The 27,191-nt window shown below is 39.4% G+C and overlaps 1 protein-coding gene across 5 annotated transcripts; it reads right to left on the bottom strand.

Annotated features, from left to right (window-relative positions):
• Nucleotides 1–831: 831 nt before the first annotated feature.
• On the bottom strand, nucleotides 832–27,191 carry BACH1 (BTB domain and CNC homolog 1). 5 transcript variants are annotated; one of them, XM_041422479.1, is made up of 5 exons: nucleotides 27,172–27,191; nucleotides 15,253–15,550; nucleotides 12,091–13,482; nucleotides 10,273–10,479; nucleotides 832–4,125 (listed from the first exon to the last, which is right to left on the bottom strand). In XM_041422479.1, the coding sequence occupies exons 2-5, from the start codon at nucleotides 15,490–15,492 to the stop codon at nucleotides 3,664–3,666; spliced, it is 2,301 nt and encodes a 766-aa protein (XP_041278413.1). In that variant the 5' UTR covers nucleotides 15,493–15,550; nucleotides 27,172–27,191; the 3' UTR covers nucleotides 832–3,663. The 5 variants fall into 5 exon arrangements, with proteins under 5 accessions (XP_041278413.1, XP_041278410.1, XP_041278409.1 ...); XM_041422476.1 differs by lacking the exon at nucleotides 27,172–27,191 and adding an exon at nucleotides 25,979–26,812; XM_041422475.1 differs by lacking the exon at nucleotides 27,172–27,191 and adding an exon at nucleotides 21,810–23,462 and having other exon boundaries at nucleotides 15,253–20,813.

Raw genomic sequence — 27,191 nt, 5'->3', positions numbered from 1 at the left:
TCAGTCTCTCTCATCACCAAATACTTCTAAACAAAATCATACCAGTTCACCTGACAGCTTGAGACTTATGGCCTTCAACAGTTAATTAAGTTGAATATATACACATTCTGGAGTGCTATTTTGATTACTGAGTCTTGTTTCTTCCCAAATCTCTCACATCCATCTCCTCCTCTTCCACAGTAAATATGAAATAGTAGATTATAAAAAATTAGGAAACCTTGTTAAAGTATCATACTGAATTCTTACTAGACTATTAACATATAACAAGAAAGCCTTAAATGTTATTTCTCAAGTTAACAAGATATACTCAACTTACTTGTATGGCTGTATTATTTTCACTCATTACTTGTTAATAATTCTCAGCATTTTTATTTTAAATTCTGCCTATTTTGGCTCTGTCATTCATATGAAACAGCAGGTCTTCCACATGGCAAATTTAATCTTCAGTAAGTTGAGAAGAATATTCATGTAATTAAGAATATGCAATTAAAAAAGAAAACCAATATGGCAAAATACACACTACTGAGGAAATATAATGAGTAATTTAGTAGATACCCAACTTTGGTACAATTACCTCTGTATTATTAGATTTCAGCTTTGTCTGAAGAATCCTAAGCTACTGGTTTGGGCCTATTAAATTTATAAATTATATAGAGACTACTTTGCTACCATTTTCAGAACTGCTTGAGCAGTACTACATAAATGAATAATGCACCAGTAGAGACTTTCACAGCAGAAAACTTACACAAAATAGAAAAGCCTTTGTAGAAAGGATAGTGGTTTTTATTGCAGACTTAGAAAATACTGAATTACGAAAAATACAAAATCAACTGTTGTAATTATCTGTTTATTTTACAATCTGTATGCCATCATACCATATGGCTTTAAGATAGTCTGTTCAAAGTATTTTAAAACATGCTTTAACAAAGTATTTTACAATTTCAAAAATGAATATTTCTTTACTGGAAGAGAAAAAAAATAAAACCAAACTCCAAAAACATTTTCCTGAGAATTCTGTATCATAAAATTGTCATTCATTCATAACATTTGCAAGTTGATGATATAGGCTTATAGAAGTCAACATGCAACTTGTAGGTCTATGGTATTAAATAAATATTTTAAAAATTAATTAGATGCAGCTGGTCAGGCACAAACCTACCCTCAAACTTCATCAAGTTCATATCAGGTTTAAAAACATGATGTTACTTTTATCATAGGTCAATGACTGCCATGATTCCTGCCCTGGAATCCCTCCACCATCAGCTACATGCAATTCAGGCTGTGGCTGATCCCCAGACTCCAGCAGTGGAGCACAACTCTTCAGGGATATTGCAGCCTCACACTTGGTCTTCACTGACCTCGTGTTCCAACATCTGCAGCGAAGTGTGTCAGGCCTTTGGGCCACTGGATAAGCTCCCAGACAGCCATTCCCTACAAAGACGCTCCACCTTGTTATAATAAGGACTTCACCCAAGGAATTCTATTTCCAACTATGTGCACTACTAGGACAATGTTTTAATGCCATTGTCCACGTCATTTCAGAATATCACCAGCTTTAAAAGTGATAGTAGTTATGAACAGTAGAGGTTTGGGCTTTGAATTTTGTTTTTTATTATTTCCTTTTGGTTTGCTTTTTTAAACAAAATGGAGACATAAGAGCAAAATGCTTCCCAGGGTGGCAGTGTGGGAGGGAGACAGGATTAAATTAACCAGGAATCTACAGAAACTGAAGAAAAAGCCCAGAGAGCTTCATGAAGTAATACATATACAGGATCATCATATCTCAATTATGTAATTTAAAAGAATTTCAATCCAATTATCATCATGTCTGCCATGTAGTATTTATTTCTGAATTTCAATTACTGCAAGCACTGTGATTTATACAAGCTATGCGCCATCAGCATATTTTTTCCCTTAAAAAAGTAATGATACATGATGAAAATCCCAGGATTCACTAGAGATTTGAATCAACTTTCAGTCCCATAGGTGAGGTAGTGTAGTCATTTGTGTTGCGTGCTGGTTATGAGAAGTCCTGTTGAAATCTGTTAATTTTTAAATTTTTGTTTTAAATAAGTGGCTTACTGTATTTATTAATGCTATGTTACCTATGGATGCTGGGGAGAGGAAAAAAAAGAGCCTTGCCAAGAACAAGTTTTGCCTTGCTGCAAGGTAAAACTGAAAAGCAGTATTTACAAGGGCTGTTGCTTAGTTGCTGCCTACTGTACATGCACACAAAGACACAAAAAGCTAATACACATTCTGAGGTAGGAAATGAAGAATTCCACTGGCTTGTACAAGATTCTTCATGTTTTGTAAACCAGCAAACCCAAAGTTTTCTGTGGTGAGGTTCAATACTTAGTTCTGGTGTGAGAATAGCATCTCAATAACAAAACATCATTGGTATACAATATGCATCCACTGCTATGTAAAAATCTAGAAAATGGGGATTATTTTCAGTAGCTGAATTTCTCCTTCACCAAGTAATAAGGAAGTAACTCCAGCTAATTTCTTCAATAAACTTTTAATATATCTATGCTAACAGCACAAGCCATTGAAAATATACTACAGGTTTAGCCATCAAGTATCCTGAAGATTGATTCTGAAATTGAACTTTACTGGTCCCAGTGATCAGAGAACAAATATTTGTAACTTACTTGAGGCAGTTAGGCACTGAAAGAAAAAAATGTGGTGCCTGAATACCTTAAAAAAAAAAAAGTCTGTCCTTAGACTTTCACAATACTTTGATTCCAACTTGCCACAAACAAGCAGCAAGCTTGAAGGTGCTAGGACAGGAAGTCACAATACAACTGTGAGTTTAATAAGCCTATGGGATTCAGATGCCAGAGGATCCAATGCACACTCATCCAAGAACTGCACCAGTTTCAGATGTCTGCCTTCCACAGTGCGTTGTTATTCCTCCCACTACATTTAGAGAAGAGAGCAGTATGTGGCAGCACCTCTGCTGCTCCAGTTCTTTTAATTCTGTACTCCAGCGACAGGACAAAACCACTTACTCAATAAAAGCCTACTACCAATCAATTCTACTACTACTAGTAGCCTACTACTTTAATTCAGTAAAGTCTTCTCTGGGATGGGGAGGGGAGCAGCAGGAAGCAAGGAGCTATACCAGAGTGCACTTTTCACAATCTCCTCATCCTGTCATGTAACAGCCCATCTACAAAATGAACATTTACAGAGCTATATATGCTTTTAAGGTTTGTCTACCAGGAAAAAAGAAGTCTTAGAAGAATTCCAGGTATAGAAGTCATTGCGCATAAACAGCTGTCATGAGGCTTTCCTTAAAATGCAGAGTAACATTAAGTACTGTGGCATAAATCAGAGTAGGCTGCTCTACACGTGAACAAAATTTCCTCACAAATAAGCACCTGTGCATGGAATTTGTACTTTCCAACAGCTTTCCTGAACCCTCCTTGGCATCACCACACAGAAAAAGCTCCAAGGCTGACACATACAAATTATGTTCTGGAACTACACAGAACAAACACAAAGCTTGCCAAGTAATAATGGTGATCATGTAATTGTCAATATAGCTTCAAAAGATTAAACTTTTGTCGTTTCTTTCACTTAGTAAGTTACTTTCCAATAATGCTCAATCCCACTTGTTGTTGCAATGCTGAGAGGCTGGCAATGGGAAGGAGAGATTCATTCATCTGTAGTGCATTTGTCACTCATTTGCTGGCAGAAGTCTGTGATGCCGCTGTTCTGTCCACACGGCTCCACGAGCGACGTTTGCTCCGATGCTCTGGCAGGAACTGGATGCAGTTCTTGTACTTGATCGTACGCGGCCTCACACACGCTTTTGACACACTGATAACAGGAACTCTGCTCAGCTGTAGGTGGGACACCTGAAACACCATTTGCTGATTCTACAGATGCTGGCAGCACAAGCTCACTATCAGATGGAGCTGCTTGTTCTCTTTTTGGGAACAAAAATGAGAGTGGACAATCTGAAGAAGAATATTTTGCAAGTATTTGTATTTGCTCTTGACTCAAGGCCGCTTCCTTACACACCTGTTGGCAAAGTCCAGTCAGATTTTGCTTTGTCTCACCCAGAGTTGATAAAATGTGGTTTCTTTCCTTCAGCAAATTCTCCTTCTCATTTTGCTGCAAAAGGAAAAACAGTATTTTAAATACATCTACATTTGAACATAAAAACTATGTTTTAAGCTCCTATCAAAGCTAAAACAATACCTTAAATACTCTGGTCTGCTGAAATAGAAGTAATTTGGCATTAAGAAAATAAGCAATAACACAATCAAACACATATCAAAAGGTCAATCCTAACCTCTCTGGAAGCATCATCAGGTAAGATATTTGATCTGTTTTTTCAGATACGCAAACTCATGCTGGCAGACAAAGGAGTAATTTGTAGTTATTGAACAAATGAAACATAGCTGCACTTACAGTGAACATTCCTGAAACACTAGTTCTACAGGATAACACAAACCACTACCAATGAGCCAACAAAACATTGAGCAGTCTTCATAGAGATCTGTATTTTAAAATTGAAATGCTGAAAATCACATTTTAATTGCTGATACTCTTCTATTTGGTGAAAGTAACTTACATTCTTAAGAAGTGCCAAATCCACTACAGGACAAACAATGTAGTTAAGTATAGTTCTTAAATTAGATAGAAAATTTCAGAAAGGTAAAGGAAAGAAGATGTGGTGAACAACTAACAACTTAGAGATTATGTAGCAGGATTGTCCAAGCACATGGCAACAAACAGGATGGCAACTCAATAATAACTATCAAGTAGAAAAAAGTAGCCTGTATTAAATCAAGTTTTTACTTGGCTTCAATGTTGTGAATTTTTGTGAGACTTCTGATAGAACTGGCTAAAGATGAAAAGACACTGATAACTGAGAAGACTAATCACGGAAACAAGCAACTTTTTGAATAAAGAAAAATGAGGAAATGGCAAAGGATAGGGAACAACCAAGACCATCACGAAGAAGTTGAACGAAAAAGACAAAGAACCCGAATCCAAACATGTCACAAACATTTTTAGTTCTGTAATTAATTAATTAAAAGAAGATAGATTTTTGAAGACACACAAGGCTTTAAATAGTTTACAAGTCTTAATCATAGGGATTATGTGTTACATCTACTGTTATGTCAACTCGCTCTTGTAAAGTTTTATTATTTTCACTCCTCACATCCCCTTTTGCAGAGAAACCTCATAATGCAGCCTCTACAACTTCTTTTTGAAAGAACTGATTTAAGTTTAGGCAGCATTTGGCAAGAGGAACAGTTGTTGCCAGTTCTTTTTGTCTAAAATTAGAAGAAAGAGGACTTGGCGAATAAATTTCTATTTGTCAGCATACTGGGAACAGCTGTTAATCATAAAATATGCCACACTGGAAAGGAGCCATCAGGGTCACTGAGTCCAACTCCTGAGCCTGCACAGGATACCTCAAGAGTCACACCCTGTGCCTGAGAACTTTGTCCAAACACTTCTTGAACTCTGTCAGGCTTGGTGCTGTGACCACTGCCCTGGGGAATCTGCTCCAGTGTCCAACTACCCTACAGGGGGAAGAGGCTTTTCCTAATGTCCAACCTAAACCTTCCATGACTTGGCTTTATGCTGTTTCCTCGAGTCCCGTCACTAGTCACAAGGAGATTGGCACCTGTCCCTCTGGAGGATGCTGAAGACCTCAATGAGATCTCCCCTCAGTCTCCTTTTCTCCAGCCTGAACAGACTGAATGCCCACAGTCATCTCTCATAAGATTTGCCCCCTCCAGACCCTTCCCCATCCTCATGACCCTTCTTTGGATGCTCTCCAATGGCTTAAGACCATTTTTTAAACCATGGTGCCCAAAACTGCCCCCAGCACTCGAGGTGAGGCTGCCCCAGTGCAGAGCAGAGCGGGACAATGCCCCCTCTTGCCTGGCTGGCAATTCTGTGCCTGATGCCCCCAGGACACGGATGTCCCTCCTAGCTACCAGGGCACTGCTGACTCCTGTTCAACTGGCCATGGACCAGGAACCCCAGGTCCCTTTCTACAGCTGCTCTCCAGCCTCATTCCCCAGTCCACACACACAGCCAGGGCTGCCCTGTCCCCAAGCAGATCTGGCACTTGTCCTCATTAAACTCCACAGTGTTGGTGATTGTCCAAGTGTCCAATTGGTCCAGGTCTCTCTGCAGGGCCTCTTTGCCCTTGGGGGAGTTGACAAACTCCTCCCAGTTAGTGTCAATGGCAAACCTAGGGTGTGATCCATTGAGTCCTCTGTCCAGGTGGTCAATGAAGATGGTGAGGAGCACAGGGCTCAGGATGCAGCCCTGCAGAACCCCACTGGGGACCTGATGTCACCCCAGTCACTGTCACCATTTGCTCCTGACCCATGAGCCAGTTGCTCTCCCCAACATGATGTTTTTATCCAGCTGTGGGCTGCACATTTTGTTCAGAAGGATCCTGGGAGAGCCTGTCAAAATCTTTGGTGAAGTCCAAGAGGATTACATCTACTAGCTTTCCTAGATCAGCTGGGTGGGTTACCCTGCCATACAAGGTAATCATTTGACAAGCAGGACTTTCCCCTCATGGAGCCATGCTGGCTGTGACTGATCCCTGCATTCTTCTCCAGGTGTTTTTCAATACTGATCAGAATAATCTTTCCATTCATTCTGTTAGGCAGATCACCTAATACCTTTTGGGTATGTAGAGGCACTCAGCTCTGCATTATTGACTGATAAAATTATCTGGACTGCTATTTAAAGCAATATTCAGAAATAGTCATTCCAGCATAAATTCCTCACCTCCCTTCTGAAGCTGTTGACAGGTTAATACATTTAAATATTATTGTTTTATTTTATCAGCATAATACTAATACTATAAAACAAAGCCAGTCAGTTTTGAGGTCATAATAAACTAAGAGCTCTTTTGAATCTCCTGCTAAAGAAAGTACTTAGTTCACTCACCTCACCCTGCTATAATATATATAACAAGATCTCAATTACATTTTTCTTGGAGCACTGACACATCCTCCTCAGCTACAGAATCTTCAGCAAATTAGTGCTTCTTGAGACCAGTTGTCCTCTACTCTGCTCCTCCTCGCAAGTACCCTCATTTTAAAAGTTTCCAAGTGAAAAATCCAAGGATGGGTCAGGTTGGAAGGGACCACAGTGGGTCATGTGGTCTGACCTCCCTGCTCAGGCAGGGTCATCCCATTGTCCAGGAGAAAATACAGGGAATGTGAATATACACAGGGTCTCTGAAAGAGCTGTTTCTAACAAGCTGGTTCTAACATTTCCCAAGTAGCCCTTACATATTCTCAAATACAGAACATTAACGAACACCCAGATTCACCTGAAAGGTCAATAAGCAAAGGCCGTATGGGAAGGTAAAAAAATGACTTTATCAGTACAGAAGATCAAAAGACATGATCAAAGGTAACTCTCCCAGATAACACATTCAGCACTGAACAATATTTTTCTTCAATCTAAGTAGAACTTAATGTAAGATTTTCAATTTTACAAAATCACTTGGGAGGGGAGGTACCGCAGCAGTCTGTAGTCTGACCTGCTGCTCAAAACAAAGTCAGAGATCAGGTAAGATCAGGCTGCTCAGGGCTTTGCTCAGTCATGCCATAAAACCCTCAAAGACAGTGCATGCACAGCTTTTCAGGGTGAACTGCTCCACTGCCTGCCTGTCCCCAGTGGAAGAAAAAACTTTCCTTACATTCAGATGAAATCCCCCTTGTAATTTAAGATCACATCTCTTGTTCTCTTGCTGACAAGTACTCCCCCAGAAAGCTGAAGATCTTCCACTACCAAAGGCTGTATAACCTCAAGGACTGCCCCACAGATATGGGCAGGGAGCCATTAGATCTCCCCACCCCTTTTCTGGGTAGAAGCCCCATTTCTTTGGCCTCTCACCACAGAAGTACTTCAGGCCTGGCCATGCCAACGGCCTTCACCCAACCTTCCTTCTGTTGATCAATGTGCTCCTGGGACTGGGCGGGGTGAAAACCCAGCAAACAATTCAGTGTTACATATGCCAAGATAGGAAATAAGCACTGCCCTCCAACAACGGGCTGCACTCCTGTTAACATAGCCCAGGACACTGATGGTGTTTTTTTTTAGTCTGGACATGCTGTCTGACCAGGCCCCAAGGTGCTTGTCAGCAAAGCTACTTGCCAGCTGCTAGTCTCCAGCCTCTAGCCAGGCAGGGGTCATTCTGTTCCAAATATAGGACTTTTCCAAGAAACACACCACAAGCATCTTCTGAAAGAGAAAAAAACTGAAGCAGCACCAAATAGAAACTAATACAAGACAACATGTTGCACATACTGAAAACCAGGATGAGGAATTCCACGAAAAAGTATTTCCTAACTGGTAGTACAGAGTATTATCTACTTGTCAAGAGCTGTCAAACTACAGCTACACCACTCTATTCCCTCTCAAAGCCCCATTACAGATGAAACCATGAGATGATGAAAGTCTAAAAGGTCTGAGACATGACTGACCCAGAGAACCACTCTATTCCCTCTCAAAGCCCCATTACAGGTGAAACCATGAGATGATCAAAGTCTAAAAGGTCTGAGAGGAACAAGGCAGGAGCCATCATGCATGAAACAACCTGGATGTACCATACATAGCCCCTCCTCGACATCTCTTTTCTTCCATCCATCTGGAAATCATGCCTAGACTGATCTTGATGTTTCTGTATTTGCATACAGCTTATACAAATTTGATGATCTTTGGCTGTCAGGCATGGTCAACAGCTCCAAACAGAGTCTTTTCAAGAATTTCTGAAGACACTTATCACACAGTTGAAAAAAACATATGCAACTGGAACATGTTTGTGCCTAGAGGATGATTCATATAACTCAGACCTCACCTCACAGTTCTCAAGACTCAACACTTATTATCTAGGCCTTGCTCAGTGTTACCTGTCAAACAGCAGACATTCAATCTGTTCCAGCATAGGTCCACAGAAAGAAGGATATTATAATTATTAGTTTCAAACAGCCACATGCCTAATCTTGCACATCAACCTTTAATCGCCTGCCCAAGTATTGCAAAATATTGACAGAGTTACATAACAGAAATGACAACACGATGACAAAACCAGGCAAAAAGTTCTGAAGTGTCAGAAATGCAACTTCTCTCTTCAGTAAGGATATTATTAGTACAATCACCTGATTACCCTCCCTCACAGCACACCTTCTTTATTGAGCACAACCTGCTCTGTCAGCTTATCAGAGCTCTGTGGCACTGCAAGCCCTCCTTCAAAGCCGAACTCCTCACTGCAGAAGTAGGAGTAGATGGAGTGAAAGATGATTATCACAAGAAAGTAAGCTTCCAGTCCGTGGCACTTGGCTCTAACTTTCCTTTTCACTTTGAAGTCAAAAAAGATGCAACATGACTGCTGTGTTCCAGCTGATGCAGATACCAAATTCAGGTACACAAAGCCTAAAATGCTCCATGAATGAGAGTACAGTAGTCCTAAACAACTGAACTATTTCATGCACATGGCTATGACCAACTATGAAACTGAGATGAGTCAAACAAAGACTTGTTTTTCTGAAAAGCCACTCAATTATCTTCTTGCCTTTGCTATTTTTACATAATCTTAACCTCAGATTACCTACATTTCTCTTAAATTACATATTTATCTTTTTATTGCCTTCTTAAGGAGGAGAAAATGTATTAACAGATGGCTGCTGAGAAATCTGGATGCATCAATTCCTCAGCTACAATCTTGATGCAACTGCTAAAAAGGCAAGCAACTTCCCAAGTTCTTCTGTATCTTCTGCCTTTCTGCAAGGGTCTCATTTTTAACATTCAAGACTCAGGAAACAGTTTGCCAGCCCATGTTGATGTGTTCCAAGAACAGTACTTACACAACTAACAATTGCGTAACTGCAAACTTGATCATGAGCAATACCATGAGCTGAAGAAAAATCTTGAAGCAAGAAAGGGGAAGAGGCAAAAAGCAGTATAGGATAACAATCTGGGAATCATTCTGTACAATTAAATTCAAAGCTTATGGGTTTCAGAAACATCATTCACCAAAAATTATGCTGTGATGCATGTTTTATTTGAATGGAAACAAGTCCACAGAAGGAAAGATGCGTGTACTTTAGAGCAAGGCTCAGAAAAACCTAAAACTGCTATCAAGGAGTTATACAAGACTAAACTTGAGTGGAAAAAGTAGTAAATTACCCCACTCTCAAGCTACTGCCAGATAGCCAGTCAAGATGTTTAGAGAAAGACATGACAACAGCAATGAATATTTATACATACCAGTTTTTCAATTTCAGATTCAAGATTTTGTATACAGTCAAGTTTTCTCTTGCGACATCGCTGCGCTGCAATTCTGTTTTTACTTCTTCTTCGGATATCATGAATACAGTCCAATTGTTCAGGAGTTAATTTATGCATTTTCAGAAATGCCTGGAAGTCATTTCTGGAAAGTGAGATAATCCTTTGTGCATTAAACGGCAGTTTTACCTAGAATGTGAGACACAGTTGTAAATCTAAGGTGGAACTGATATACACAAACACCAACAACTCAAGTTTCCATCTCAAGCATTCTTTACCACACAACTCATCTTTATTCCTACATCTCAGAGACAAGAGCAAACTAACAACCATCAGATGATGGGATAAAATCCAGGGGATTCAACTACAGGAGTTCAAGCACAGGTGCAGTAGAGCTTAGATCCTTACAAGCATATTCAGAATAGGCTGAAAGCTACTTGTGTGTGCATCAAATATGCAGGTGATACGCTCTAAGAACGAGTTACAGTTTGGTCAGATACAAAACAGGTGTCAAGACTCACTCATACAGTCTAAAGTTTTGCCAAAGCTGCTATTAAGACTGTATCCTGCATACAGTTTTATACCTATGCTTTTTTTTTTTCTGCAGGAAAAGTTCATCTGAAACAGGTATTTCCTTAAAATACAGAAGTTACAATATTCATCTTTTATTTTTTGGAGAAGACAGAGGACCAGGCTCTTGCTACTGTTGTATACCTGAACTACAAAAGCATTTGAGATCACAAAGTGTTGACTAATACTGAAAAAATATTTACCTTTACAAAATAATCACCATGGTTTTGAGTATCCAACTAAAGACATTTTATTTTAATCCTTAGATTTAAGTGTAGTAAGTAGCAGAATATGTCACCTTGCTGTGGTCAAAGGTCTGAATTTAGTTTAAAAAGAACACAGAGAAATCTTTCCTCTGACTGGCTACTACTGGTGACAAACAGGAAAAAAATAATAAGAAATCCCAGAGTACTGTCCTCAGCAATGATACCACTTTCTCTGCCACATAAATGGGAGGAATGTATTTAACGAATTCTGGCCTTTTGTTTAGCATTCCAGATTTTTTGTATTGATGGCAGGTTCCACTTATGTTCAGCCTCAGTAAGGCCCTGCATCTTGAAAAATAAAAACCCTAGTGCTTTGAGAACAACTGAATTTTTGTAACATTGAATGATCTATCATGCAGAGTTACACTGCGATTCTATGATTCGAACTGAGATGGAAATTGTTCCAGGTATATCACTTAGTACTAGAGAAGGTGATATTATTAAACAGTCTTAAATATACAGCTGTTGAAGCAAGTTTAAAAGCTTAATTTTCACTTCACATTAAATCTAAAGTATAATTTCTCTCCCACCTTCACCCCACAGCTCAGAATAAACCCAAGAAAACTGGTAAGTTTCTATTAAACAAAGGTTCCAAGAAGTTTAGAGTTTACTTAAACTGTAGCAGATAAAAGAAAAAAAAAATCTAAGAATGAACCTTCATGCCTTGATTTAAGGCTCACAACTTTTTCTGACAGTTCCAGAAAAAATCTTAAAAGATCTAATATGTAAGCATCTAACACTTCAGTATCTGACCAAAAATACTTTCATACTTTTATTCAGTCTCCCTGAATTAACAGCGACCTTTCATATAAACCTCTGAATGGTTATTTAAAGTTTCAGTACCAGACTTTTTAAAACAAGCAGCCACAGAAAAAACCCCAAAACAACAAAACACGGAAAACTCAGATTTTTGAATACGGCCTTAAAAGACTGGGAAGCAAAGGATACATCAGGATATTCTTACCTCACATTCTTGCTCTCTTGCTGAACAGGATTCACTGTCTCCCTCAGTGTCAGTCTCCGAATCCTCTCCCAGACTTATCACATAGTTATAGGGACACTGTTCTTGTTGCTGTCCCTGAACATAATCTCCACTGTTTATTTCAGAGGTGTTGGAACATCCTTCAGTGCTAAGATTGCTTATAAAGGGGCAATTGACTGAATTCAGTGTTGTAAAAGTTCGCTGAGAGCAAGGTTCAGGGCTTTCACTGATCCTGATCCCCAGCCACGGACACTCTGGTTTTTTCCCCGAGTACGTGGGCTCCAAATACTCTTTAGAAACTGCAGGTGGTAAATGTATTTGACAGGCATCTGTGCTGTGAACATCACTCCAGAACCCCTGTGCCAGCTGTTCTGCTATCTCTCTTTCCACACTGCTTCGATCTCCAGCTGAGGTGATGCTAGTGGCTTCCCTAATGCACAAATCCACCTTTGAAGATGGGTTACCTTGACTTTCAGTTTTGTCATTTCCAGCTCCAGTACTTAACACAGTTTTTTCAGCTAAGACCGTGTTGTTTTGCATACTACTGAAATTCAAGTTACCATATTGCTCACAACTATGTAAAATAGACACAGAATTGAGTCCATGAGGTGCAGCAGAGTTTTGGGGGAAAGCAGCAAGATCCATTTTCTCCACAGGACATGACACATTCCGAGTTGCAGAATCTCTCCTTGACTCTTCTTTTTTCTGAATGCCTTCTTCCCCTTCCTCCATTTCTACCTGAGTCTCTTCACAGTTTGAGATCAGCTGCATAGGCACACACTCCTGAGCTTTTTGTATACCATCATTATCAGGTATTTCCTTCTCAAGAGAAGTTGCAAATGGTGGTACCTGAACATCTTTAATACTGGAACTGGACTCTGAAGTATTAACTTTGTCATTTCCAAAGGCTTTCTGGAATTTTCTGTACTTTGGGCATTGGGAAGATAAGCTGGAAGCACTACCCCTTTCTAAATGTATAGGATCACAGTTTTGATTGGCATTATTTTGGAGAACAGGTGATGATTTAGCATTTTCTTCATCTTTACAGGGCTTTGTGTCAGGAATTTGACTATATTCCTTTTCTAGAAGTGCTTCTACTTCATAATTTATTTCTAGGTCTGCATCATCCACATTGCCAGTTTTAGGGTTTGCTTTCTGACAATGCTGTGTGCAACACTTCTTCCTAGGACATTCCTGCTGATCCAATTTAAAGTCCAAAAATCTGAATTTGAGAAATTGAAAGCAGGACTCCTCAATGTTGTGTACACCCAGAAATTCTGCACATTTGCAAACCTCGGACACATTGTCTTTATTTAAAACAAGTTTTGCTGTATACGCAAACTGAAGCAAAGGACTAAATCCTTTAAGTGTTACCTATTACAAAAACAAATTAAAACAAAAAAATTAGTATGGTCAATTTGGCTTTAAGCAGAGAAATACACAAATCTACCTGTCTTGCCAGCAGGACAGAGCACAGGACAAAAGCAGCAGACTTGTTCTATTGTGAAAACTTGGTCAAACTCATTCTGAAACAATTCTTCTGATACAATCGTATCACACATATTTTGTGACAGTTTTCTTTACTGTGATCTGTCTCTTAATGAAACGTTCTGGCAATGCAGTACTATAAGCAGAAAGTACTGTTGCATACTGAAAATCTAGTAGTAACTAGATTCCAACCTCACAAAGATATATTTCAAAGCAAGTTGTATACTAATTACTTTACAGTATGCTGCTGGTATTTAATTGTAGTTTTCCATGAGCAATTACTGTTAATCACTTAGTCTTATGCACCATTCATGCAAAAAGTTCAAAGAAATAGAGTTTGATCACATGTGATTATTTACTACTACAGCCACCTACTCCTTTCTTCCTCCCATAGATTTAATGAAAGGCACTCAAAAATGGTACACCAAACAGAATTTTCAGTTTAAAGACCCTTTAGAGCAAGGGATTTTAATTGAACATTTATGTCTTCACAGCAGTTGCCTATCAAGGAACCCAGAGATAAACAAAGACTGTATCATTAGAAACTGCGCAAGATCTTCTACGCATAAAAAAAATGTCTAAGGAATCAAGCAGAAAGCCACAAACAGATCCCACAGATTACCAACTACATGACACTTCCTTTAGCCTCTTCTCTGCAAATCAAGAATAAAGCAGTACGTCCACTAACTAAACTCAAGTCCACACTCTGCTCTCTGCCTTTACTGAAATGACCAGTATTTTATGTTAAATAAAGCACTATATCAATGCATTAACTACACTGAACCCTTCTGCCAGCAAAATAATGAATTATTCATGCAATTCAATTTAAGAATCAGTTGAGGGTTTGTTTCCTTTGGTTTTTTTAGTAGTTGTTTGGTATGTTCTTTTTAAAGAATACAACACATGAAGTTGATGAGATCTGCACAGAGCCCAGTCCTTTAAAACTGTCTGTAAACACTTACAACCTTCCTAAAGAATTCTTAAAATAGCATTTGAAATATGCTCTGGAGATTATACCACCACATTAATTCATCCTTTAAAATGCAGGGAAGCAGAATGTAAAAGACAGTTGATCCATAAGCTGTCAACATGTCTTCAGACTTAGTGTAGTTAACAAAACATTAAAGTTGCTTTACAAATAAGTAGCATTCATAAATGAAACTGAAATAAAAAAAATACAACGGTATTTTAAAACTGTAACTTTTTTTCTATTTAAAGGGGACACACTACAAAAACTGCAATGATCAAGAGGGGAAAAATACTCCTTTCACTTTCTCTTATATACTTCTAGCTAGCTATGCTCAAACAAGAAAAAATCGTAGAAAGACTCTTAGTGTGACTGACCTAGAAAAGCACTTCTTGCAGTAGTCATTTATCTAATTTTTATTTGGGATGAAAGCCAAAGAATAAAAGCACTGGCAAAAAACCAACAGACCTCAGAGCAAGATGACAGCACTTAGTCTTTACAATATAATATATATGAAGTACTTGAATTAAAAAAATATTTTTGGTACCCCAAATTGTGGGCTGGTGTCTTTCAGCTCTTAAATCCCCTACTCTAAATCGTCAGTTAAACCCCAGCCTACCATAAAACAGAACTGAACAAAGCAGATTAGAAGCACTGCGAGGTAAAATGCAGAAGGGAGTGACACTCACCTCTTCCGGTAAGGTGATGATAAGATCAGCGTCCACCTGGCCCACAATTCTTGAAAGAAAGTAACTGCTGCAAGCTGCAAGCACAGCTTTGTGGGCCCGAAATCGCTGATCTTCCACTAAAATTGTAACATCACAAAGGATATCTTGCTTTCGCTGATCATCGAGGCTGAGGAGTATGTTGGTACTGTGCACTGAAGATTCATAGGCAAACACCACACTGTTGTTCTCACTTAGAGACATTCTGTATCACAGGTGGTAGCGTGAGGCTCAGTGGAAAGCATGCTTCTGTGCTTCAGACCTGGGGGAGCAAAGAAACGAGGTGACAAGGTGTACCCCTGAGAGTCACGTCCAACAGGAGGAACCCAGCGGTTCTGAAACACGTTAAACGTGCGCTGGCCTGGTCTAATTCTTCTTCAAATCAGTACTTCAAATAAATGCATGCTTGTGACTATTTAAAGTACCCAAACCTTGATGTGTACATCTTAACACAGCTTTTATAATCTCATAGACCAAAAAATGGACCTCTGCAATAAAGAACAGTTCTTTCTTAGCCAAGTGATTCAGAGGTATAAATTTACTGTAACACCTAGAAATTATCTAAGCTTTCATTCTTAGTAATTGGTATATTCTAACTCCAGCACTATGAAAATGTAAAGAGAAATAAAACAAATGCATTAAACTAAAATTCACCAAAATACTATGCGAGCTATTTCATTTTACTGATTCACCTAATGCAGTCAAAAATATATGTGTTCTGTCTTCTTTCAAAAGTATTTTGTCTGCTAAACCAATCAGGCATTGGCAAAATACCCTGATTTTCTAGTAGGTTGGTGTTTTAAAATGTGAATTCTCTAACTGCCTTAACACAAACTTTTCCCCCCCTTTTCTTCCATGACTACTTGATTTGTCATACTTTTTACAAGCTTGCTTTCCAAATGGATCATTATGATTCAGATCACCTGGCAATGGAATACTGTCTCTCTTCTGACAAAGTTCTCAAATAACACTATTCATTGGATAATAAACAACAGTTAATATTATACAATATTTAAAACCTTGAAATATATAACTCATATATAATGGTTCTGAAGATTCTTAAATTTGCAGAAAAATAGAAGGGCTAGGGAGAAGGCAGCTCTGCTAGAGAGTGCAAAGTTTGAAAGTATTTCCAAATCTGATCTTTACACTGTATTTCACTTTCAACTGAGCCTAGCTTCCAATTAAAAGGAAGAAAAAAGATTATTAAGAAGTGTCCTTGCTCGATCAAGAAACCACTTAAATCAGATTTGGAATTATCCTACAAAGAAAACATGGTATTACTAGGACACATTATACCTTAACAAGCCAAGCATTCAGATTACACTTGACCCCAGAGTTCCTGTAATTGAGCACAGCTGTGGAGACTCACTTCAGCTGACACGGGACTACCTCATGGCTCTATTGCTCAACAGAGGTTGTCACCATCTGCCAGTTCCCAACAATAATGAAACTGTAGCCAGTGTAAATCCTCAGGTTTCAGGTGTGGGGAAACTTTCACAACATGGGGAGTGCACAGGGCATGGACATATTTAAAAACACTGTGGAAAAAGCAACCACGCTGCCAGCTGTGCTCCTGGTTACTCACTGCTCAAGCTATTTTCACGGCACACGGGCATTTTGAGTGAACTTTTGAACAGAAAGAGAGAAAAAGATCCCTATTTCCAGTGGCAGCAACAGCACAGTACTGGTCTGGACCCCAGGGAGTGCAGAGCACATTAGCATTACCTGCCTGTCCCACTCCATTATGGAACACTGTACACTTAATTTCACCAACAAAATGTACAAATGTATGGTGAAAACACAAGTTTTGAGGGGAAAATCCCTGAAGTTCCACAAAGCTGAGTTTTTCTCTGTAAGAAGCAGTAGAGAAAGTGCTATATGCCATGCACTGTTAATCTTAAAGGGTTTATTTTTGGAAGGAAACAGTTTAAATGTTTTCATATACCTAATAACAAGACTACAGATTCATTAACTTAGGAAATATTTAATTTCCAGTCAATTTACAGGGGAACAAAATTATTCCTCATGGAACTGCTATTCATGAAACTCTATTTTTAGAAGAGCTTATGAAAAGTAACTAGTGCAATATAAATTATATATTCCTAACTGGATTGCTGTACAGCCTAACTGATCATCTTGCTCATATCTTACAGCACACAAAGTTTAATGAAGTATAACTCATGTATTTGTTACAAGGTAAAAAAAAAACTCAAAACCCCAAAAAGTAACAGAGGACAAACCAGAAAGATTGAAGAGTAAATCCACAGTGGTGGGGAGCACAGGGAAGTATTATAGACAAGGACATATTCTGGGTGAGCACTTAGGCAAAACTCATGAGGGAATCTATAGTTAAAGACAAGCCTTAAAATGTTCTTTTTTTCTGTCTTCTTAGATAGACAACACATATCATATATGCTGCTTTTGGGTTTTTCCTGATTAAATAATTAATTCCAATATCCAGTTCAGTTCACTATACTTCTCTAGCACAGAAGGCTAAAAGGAACAGTAGTTTATTTCTATTTGTATATTTACAGAAAAATTAATGCAAAGAAGAGTTAACTGTCCTTCTCTTTTATCTCTGTGAGACGCACACCATCCTTTCAAAGCAGCTTGTGGACTACTTGGAGCACTGAGGGAAAGCTTTCAATATTTCAGCTGCCAGGAAAAAAAAAATAAGCTTTCCACACTGAAACACTACCTTCTGTTTCTTGAGAAGTGAATGAAATACTTAGTTTGAGCATAACTCCATTTAACACTTTACTCTGACAGAATGTTGTACCTCCTAATTGTGAGGACTTCATCAGCCAAGTTATGTCCCCTCTACATTTAAACAGGATGACAAGTTTGAAGTATCCAAAATATAGCATGCAGCACTTAATAAGCATTTCAAACATTAGGAGAACCCTTAAAAAACCCCACAAAACAAAAATACCACTCCCACACTACCCTCAAACATTAAATTTGTCTCAGTCTTTGTAAAATTTAGGTATTCAAATACAATTAAAAAAATCCAAAGGTAAAACATCAGAAAACCGAAAATGCCGGTGAAAACAAAAGCATGAAATGGGAAAGAGAAAATGCAACCACTGTTAAAAGCTGTTACACTTAAGAACTAACAGAGGTCAAACTTGTGAATGTCTGAATTCTGTTTTCCAGTTGTGTAATTAGGGCAGGATACCACATTTATGATAGTATCTGTCATGACAGCCAACCCGATTTTCCACAGCATCGAGAGTACAAAATACCTTCTCTATAACTAGATTTGTTCTACACACATCCACAACAAGAATGGTTCCTGTCGCAGCAAAGAGAAAAAGTACATCTCTTCTGTGAATGGTTAAATTTCTCTTCTACTATAACTGTTCTTCTAGACCACTCAGAATTCTTAAAATTAGTTTTATTTATGATTGGGTGGACAAAGAAGGGAAAAGGTATGAAGCAGAGAAAGCAATTCAATTAAACTTACAAGTTTTTGCTACAACTGTCATGAGAATAGGCCTTCTAGGCTTTTCTGTCCATTTTACATAATTGAATTTTCTACAAATATTACTTATCAGGCTCTTTTTACCACTTTCGGAAATAATATCAGCAGCCAGGTATTAAAAAGGAAAATCGATACTACAAACAATAACAAATAGATATTTGTAACAGACATTGCCATAAGAAATATGGAGAGTCCAGAAAGATCTTCCAAAATTTAAAATAGTTCTCATAACAGAGGTTGGAAGGATTAAAGAAGTAACACCATGAAAGCTCACTCTACAAATCCTCGGTTTGTGGAAGAAAACTAGTAGTGTGAGCATTCTTCAAATTCCTCTCACCTGAAACCCTGCACACCTAATAATCTCATACTCTTGAGACTGAAAATGAAAAAATGAATGTGAATGTAAGCATACACACATGCTAGTATAAAACCTACAGGAACACCTGAAGCACAACCAATCAAGTTCTGCTTTGAGAACACAACCAAGTCTGCTACTACAAAGTTTTCATTCTTTACCAGTGATCTTGAGATAAATAATATTTTGCATAAGGACAAAAATATTTCCTCCTAAGTACCAGCTATAAAACTTTATTCTGCTTTATCAAAGAGAAGTAACTCAATTTTTTTCTCCCTACTAGTATACAATTATGAAAATTATGCCCAACAGTTACCTCCAAAATTACCATATCTTCAGTAAATTTAGACATGTCTCGATCCAAATGACTATATATATTTATTTTTTCTGAAGAACATATAAATACTTATGTTAATGGAAATCAGTAGTGCAACCACATTTAAAGAAGGAATACATGTTTCTTTTAAGTACACAGTATAGAGACCCGAGCAAAATGCTCATTAGGACTCCTTGTAAAATACACATCTCATCCAAGGCTCATTTTTCTCATGCATTCAAAGTCATTCACTACATTATTACAGGAAGGTAATAGTGAGGTACAGTGAATGTAAGGTACTTTAAAATTAGGCTGCAGGTTTGCTCATCTGACTGCTTACACCTGGTAACAATTACTGCTCTTTACCAGCTGACTGGAGAATAAAGGTAGATATAAAATCCTTTACCTCCTTCCACCACAGTCTCCGCTTTAGAGTCACTTGATGTAGATTCTCAGGTAAACCATAAAGTCTCCCCATTGATAGTTAAAAAAAAAAAAAAGTATTCCGAAGATGAGACTCATGATGGTTGAAACCAGGCAAAGCTAAAGCTATAAGGAACTAAGTTACAGAAGAAAATAGCAGTAAAACAGGTAAGCTTGTTGAGGAACGTATCCACTGCATGTAGAGTACAAGAGTAGGAACAGAGTACCAGAGTAGAACCCAAAATAGTGTGATGTATTCCTCATCCACACAAAAATCTCACACAAGGCAGACAAACTTTCATCCAAGCTCAGCACCACCACCACATGTAAGAGGACACTCAACATCCTGTGGACAAATAAGTGTCCTGGAAGAGTTGAAGGAAGCTAAAAGGCATCAAATTGTCATTTAAGGTGACAAAAGCACGCACATTTGCATATATCTTTACCAAAACGCTTTTTGAACATTCTGAATGTTTCAAGTGTCATTAAAAATACTAAATCAGAGCACAGAAACCCATGAAAATCTTTGACAGTCATATCTTTACTACTTTGAAGACTCAGACTTTCAGGAAAAACAGCTATTTACATTTTACAATCTTCACTCTATGTGCTAAATCCAAGGACCTGGAAAATTAAATTATAGTATCTAATGGTCACCAAGATGCACTGGGAACACCAAATCTAGAGGCAGCATCCATCTCTGCATATCAAAGTTTGTCTTCCAAATTATTTTTTCCCCTCCAAACTACAGTTTTTTCAAATTCAGGAAAAAACAGACTGAAGAGCAGAGTAAACGGGAGAAGGTTTTGATACAGAAACCACTTGACACTCTCCCTCTTCTGGACAGCTCAGGACCCAGCACTCCAGTAAGCCTTGCAGAGCAGCCATTCCTATCCAGCAGGATCTCACCGTGCCTCTGTGACCAGGAATTTCCTTATCACCACCTAAACACTGAAGAAGAGAGGACTCATCCAAAGGCACCCGATGTAATCCAATCTAGGATCCAAACCTAACAATTGTCTCAAAAAATCACTGCCAAATAAAACACAGGAAACTAAATTGTTACCATCAACTGTAACATACCTAAGAGCAACTGGGGCAATAAACTAGCAAAAATGGACCTGTGGTCCTGCTGTTTAAGCTCCACTAAGCCATAGTTCTAGCAAGAGCCAAGCAAAAGCACTTCAGCTACAAGAGTTACATCCTACAAGCTCAGTGCTCTTTTAAAGAGCAAAAGCCTCTTATTTTCCATCGGTGAATGAATCCAATTTAGATATTCCTATAAAGAAGAGCTAGCCTTTTATTCCTAGAATCAGATGTAAATTAAGCATCCCTACCATCCCAATCAACTCAGTCTACACATGTCTGGCTTTTTTCTGATCTGCACCTACCATATAATTTCCATACATGATCCAGCTTAAGGTTACCCAAATTACTAAAAATGTAAACAAAACCCTGTTCCTTAGTCCTTCCTTAGTGAACAAGGATCTAGCAATACCACACCGGGTACCAACCCTCTCTAGCAATCCCAGCATCACTTGTACCCTGGTGAAGTTCTGAAATAAGAGAGCAAAGCTCCCCTTGGTAGCTGCAGAACCGAGGCAGGACACACCTTGGCTGTCACTGCTCTCTAAGCTGCTTGAACTTGGGCACCCAGATGTAAATTCAGTTGTGATCACAAAAATGATAATACTAGCAAGATTAATTTATCACCTAGCAGACAATAAGGGTCTGTTCAGTTAGCACCATGCTTCTAAAACATCTGTATCCTTGGAACACTACAAATTCCTCAGTTGGTAAAAATATAATTGTAGACCCTCAAAAATATAGCCTGGAGAAAACAAAACTCTTGGTGTAACTCCTATTATGCTGACCTATTGAGTAAGTTCTAGCAGGTCAGTCATTCCATCAGTTTTCTTAGGATTGACATTTACACTTACTTTAGCCTACAAAAAAAGTTCTGTCATCCACACATGTGAAGTCCAAAGTGACAACTATAATTTACTACTGCTAAAACAAGACAGTTTAGATAAGATACAGCTCATTCAAAACACATTGCAAAGGCTTTTTTCTACAATTTTATCTCTCTGTCCTTGCCCCCAGCTCTCTCTCCTTTTAAGGAAATAGTTATATTACAGATGAATGCCTACAGTGGTTAATAGCTGCTGATTCACATTATGCTGACAAAGAATGAACAAGCATTTTAGTGTGCATGCTCGTTGCTTCATCTTCAAAAAGAACGCAAAAGAAAAAAGTGATAAAAAACGAAAAAGCAAGCTTTGCTGCCCAAGAACAATGCTTTCTCCTTTAGGAAGAAAGTGTATTTAATCTTCAGTTATTAGTAGAGTCATAATTCTAAACTGTCTTCTTTATTAGTCCAACACATGGAAGGTATTATTCACAGCTTAATTACATATATGAGATTTAAAAAAATTACTAGTCTGTATTTTTGTAGAATAATTTTAAACACTGCATTTGGACTCCTGTCAAGTCACAAGTGAGTATTAAAAAGAATCACATAAGTCTGACAAGTCTTAAGTCTGGGCTAAGACCTGTTTTCCAGGTTTTAAGACTGAATACACACTTTTTTTCTCAGTATTTGCATGCTGTTTGAGAAACTGGGACATGGGAAGGAGAGCAAGGGGGATCCTGGGAATCCTAGTAGTCACAAGCTTCCAGAGGCCATGATTTTAAAAGGAAAAGAGATTGATACCATGTAACCATAGACATTTTCCAAAGAACAGACGTTTGAAAAGCTTCCCCCAGAGGATGACACAAAGTCCGTGTCAAAGCCAAATAAACCTCAAACTACTCTGCAGTTTCCCATTATTTTAGATGACGCTAATTGTTTAATTTTTGGATCAGGGATAAAAATCATGTTGTGGGATTTGGTTTGTTTCACTGCTAAAAAATGAAATAGGTCTGAAGGGATTTCAGAGACGCCTCTGAAAAATCCCATCACTTCCAGCCCTTCAGTTGTGCTGGTATTCACAGAGAAATGCTCTGGAAAGATAACAATGCACAGACTTTCTACAGAACTTTCAAAAAACCCCCAAAGCATCTATCAACAACAAAAATAACCACAAACACAACACCCCAAAAATACAAGTAAAAAGTGGTTTCATTTTTTTTCTTAAATAAGTACTAGGTTAGATAATAAAATATTCACTTAGGATAAGTAAAGCATGCACAACTAAAATCTACTGTCAATTCCTGCCTTTGCTTAAAGGACAAATACCTTTGTATTTAGAGCTACATATTCTACTCATTGCCACATTTAAACAAACCACATTAATCACTTCATCTGAATGACTATCACAATCCATTTACAAGTAGATATGTCAAAATATTTATGATGAATACTAAATTAACCATTTAATGCACTTAGAAAGACACAAGAAACAAGCTGAAAGCACTGTGAAACAGCTATATTTCCAGGTCAAAAAAAAATCTTGTTGGAAATTATATTCAGAATCTCATTGCTGGCATTATCTGTTTAACTTTGATTTGTTTCTACAACTGTTCTTCACAGTATGTGAAACTGAAAGAAACCTGCAAATGTTTTAGACATAAATCAGAATGAACTTCAGAAACATTTCTATGAAAACAGAACAGCACAGGTTTATCAGAACTAACAATATATAATAACAAAATTAAAAAAAAAATATATGCACTAGACCAGGCTTCAGATAGTAGCACTAGTAAAGGTCTCAAAAAAATCACATGAAATTGTCTCAGTCTTCCCATCCTGAAACTGTAGACTATTTTCTATCTTTGACATATGATGTCAAAAGACACAATCTTTCTAACTGACCTGTAAGTAAACATTTTTGGGATGCTACCACATGAAATACTGATCTCTGACTCTCTGGGGGGAGAACATCAGAAGGACATGGATCTTCTGGAATAAGTCTAGAGAAAAACAAAAAGATGCTCTGGAGGCTGGAGCCCCTCTGCTCTGGAGACAGGCTGGGAGAGCTGGGGGTGTTCATCCCGGAGAAGAGAAGGCTCCAGGGAGACCTCAGAGCCCCTGGCAGTGCCTAAGAGGCTCCAGGAGAGCTGGAGAGGGACTCTGGACAAGGGTCTGGACTGGCAGAACAAGGAGGAGTGGCTTCAAATAGAAAGAAAGCAGGCTTTAGCTATTAGAAAAATTCTGCCCTGTGAGGGTGGTGAGGCCCTGGCACAGGTTGCCCAGAGAAGCTGTGGCTGCCCCATCCCTGAAGCGGTGAAAGCCAGGCTGGATGAGGCTTGGATTAACCTGATCTAGTGCAAGGTGTCCCTGCTCATGGCAGTGGGTTGGAAATGGATGATCTTTTAAGGTCCCTTCCCATGCAAACCACTCCAGGATTCTGAGATTTGATGACCTTAAAAGTAGCATGAACAGGGCGAGCAAGTGCCATATATTTATTTATCACAGTATTTGTCAATGGGGCAAGACTGGAATCCAGACACCTACAAACATCATGTTGACAGTTCAAATAAAGTCATTCACAAAGTATCTCAACACAATTTTTAAAATTACTTGAATATTCTTTAAGACACAGGCTCTCATTTAGTTACTGACACCCTAGGCTACAGCTCTCCCGCTCTCCAATGTATGTTTAATGATTAAACTCAATTTATTTGTATTTCACCAATGCTTCTAAAGTCAATTTACCCTTCACAGCACACTTTCCCCTTTTTAAAGCTTCAGTAGCTGGTCAGTTGAGCCTAACTCTGACCTTCTAACTCACTTTTATACCAAATACTACATTTTCCCTTCATACTTCACAAGAACAAAACTTTCTTCCACCCTTAAGAGTGCCTTAACCAAAAAAAACCTGCATACTGCTGGAAACAGAGTGCCTTGTGATGCAGCCTTTGATTTATTACAGCAAAGCAAGCCTTTCCATCACTTTTAGACCCCTCTCCAGACTGCTTACCTGTGAATTAGAGGTAGGGGCAGGGAAACCTGCAGGTGGATCCTCATACATCATCCTCACTGTGGTCACACTAGGCTGAATCTACACAACTTAATTAACTGGTTCAGCAGTTAATTTTGGCTCACTCAATGTTTTGTTCCTACCCACACTTGCATCAACCAACACGCTACCTCTGGTTTAACTAAGGACTACACATAAACAGGACTCACATTGTGAATACCACAGTGTTTTCTCCTGCTCCCCAAAACCTCCCCCATGAAACTTTCAGTGGTCAAATTCTACGGGACAATTGAAATGCCAGCATTCAGACACAAATGTGAGCCCTCTGACTGATCTACCACTCTTCTCTGCCCCCACACCAGCATGCCCAGTGCAGGGAGAAAGACAGGACTATGGTTAAAAGAAAACCCATGAAGTGTTTACAGAAACATGCTGATTATCAAACTTGGAAGGTAGGGATGACAAGGTGACTTGTTTAAGTATGTTTCCCTGAACCACAGAGCAGAGTTATTTGGGACTTACAGAACTCATGTGCAAAGACCTGTCTATTCTACACCTAACAAGAGTGCCCACCTGATCCAAAGGATCAGGTAAAGGTATGGGTTTTAATACTAGACCATTTCTATCGTAAGAAATTCATTAGTGTTCAAAATATCCTTTGCATAATAATATTAGAACTAATTAACAGCAAACATTTAACACATTAAGATTTTCTACATTTTTACACATAAACTCAAAGATATGGCTGACAGAAGCTAAAGCTGTACTTCAGCATTTTAGTTAAAATCAGAAGTGTGCTAGTGAAGTAAACTTCCCAAACACCCCATTTATTATGCTTTTGCTTACATCACAAGATGAACCCAGACAACAAGTGTAGGCTCTTTTTTTGAAGTAAATTGGAAAACACACTCTAGAAGTTCTCAAGAATTTCAAATACTAAGGGATTTATTTTTTTTTTTTTTTAAATTTACTAAGCCAGGTCAAAAGGAAACCTTCTGAAAAACACAGTGGGTATTCAGTTTTCAGCGACAACTGTTTCTCTCTGCAAATCTTCCTGTTTTGGGCCTCACTGCTTGCTAAGGTACATGCAGGCTTATTCACTTGAGTTAGGGCATGCAAGAGTAATTATGCTATTTAAGTAATCTTTAAAGTTAAACTCATATTACAAATCATATTTTGTGATTTACCTTAGATGGTTTAATTCAGACTCATCATGTTGACAGGAATATAGTCCTTTCTTTTCTTGTTGTATGGTGTAATACTTGAGATTAACTAAGTCACTATATGCTAGAGCATCCGAGTGCTGCATCACCTTAATTCACAGTGCTTCTGGATTGCAATTACTCCATTACTGCAGCCAGATGTTTTTCACAGAGAAACTCCTTCCTCAAGTACCTCAAATTAACGTGTCTGTCAAAATTTACTCCACATACAGTTACCTTTACTGCTAGAACACTTTCTCCCTCCTTTTTTAGTTCAAGTAAAGATTTGGAAGACCGAGTTGTAGATGATTTTGGGATCACCGCCAGGCTAAAAGGGGTAACTGTTCTTTTGTGATTACTACATTTCCACCAAGCCCCAAAGCATGCCGAGGATCTGAGCGCACAGAACAGGACGGACGGGATTTGTATTTCGTTGTTTACAATCTAAAACAGACCTTCCCCGGCTCCCCCCTAAGGGAAACGAATACCAGCTGCACCCCTCAGCCCGGCAGAGCGGGGATCGCGGGGCTGCGCCGGCCCTTTCGCCCAGCACCGGGGAGCGCGGCGGGGCAGTCTCGCCTGCGCCAGCGGGGCACAAGGGCACCCCGGCGAGCCGGGGCCGAGGCACGGAGCAAGGAGCGCTCTCGGGGAACGGGGCAACACCCTCAGCAAGGCACCGCCGAGGGAAAGCCGCCACCGGTGCCCGGCGCTGACGAAGCGCCTCCGACACCGCCCCGGCGCCCCCGCGGGCGGGACCCCTGACCCCGCACGGGCCGGGCGGCACCGAGAAAAGGCCGCGCCACCAAGGTAGGGGCTCTGAACGCGCTGCGAACGCGCTGCGATCCCCGCCTCACCGCGCCCTCCGCCCGAAGGGTGCAGTCTGAGCACCCCCGCCGCCAACCCTTCACCGCGCACGCTCCCGCCGCGGCCCGTGCGGTGCAGCTTTACCGCGGTGCAGCGCCCTGCCCTGCCTGGCCCTGCCTGGCCCTGCCTGCTTCCCTTCCCTGCCTCCTGCCCTGCCCTGTCTCCCTCCTTTCGCCCGGCCCCGCTCTGCTCTGCTCTGCTCTGCTCTGCTCTGCCCTGCCCTGCCCCGCCCGGCCCCGCCCTGCCCTGCCCTGCCTGCCTCCTGCCCTGCCTCCTTCCCTCTCTCTGTTCCCTCCCTCCCAAATTCCACGTACCTGTTTATCCAAGGGCACCA

The sequence above is a fragment of the Onychostruthus taczanowskii genome, unplaced genomic scaffold (genome assembly GCF_017590055.1).
Source record: "Onychostruthus taczanowskii isolate IOZ18803 unplaced genomic scaffold, ASM1759005v1 scaffold73, whole genome shotgun sequence".
Lineage (NCBI taxonomy): Eukaryota > Metazoa > Chordata > Aves > Passeriformes > Passeridae > Onychostruthus > Onychostruthus taczanowskii.
This window is presented reverse-complemented; position numbering and strand designations above follow the sequence as displayed.

Coding starts and splice junctions, on each gene's coding strand:
- BACH1 (XM_041422479.1), bottom strand. CDS start 15,492: ATGTCTCTAAGTGAGAACAACAGTGTGGTGTTTGCCTATGAATCTTCA. Junction 10,480..12,090: donor CAAGAGAGCAAGAATGTGAG/GTAAGAATATCC, acceptor CTCACATTCTAG/GTAAAACTGCCGTTTAATGC. Junction 4,126..10,272: donor AATCTGAAATTGAAAAACTG/GTATGTATAAAT, acceptor TTCCTTTTGCAG/CAAAATGAGAAGGAGAATTT.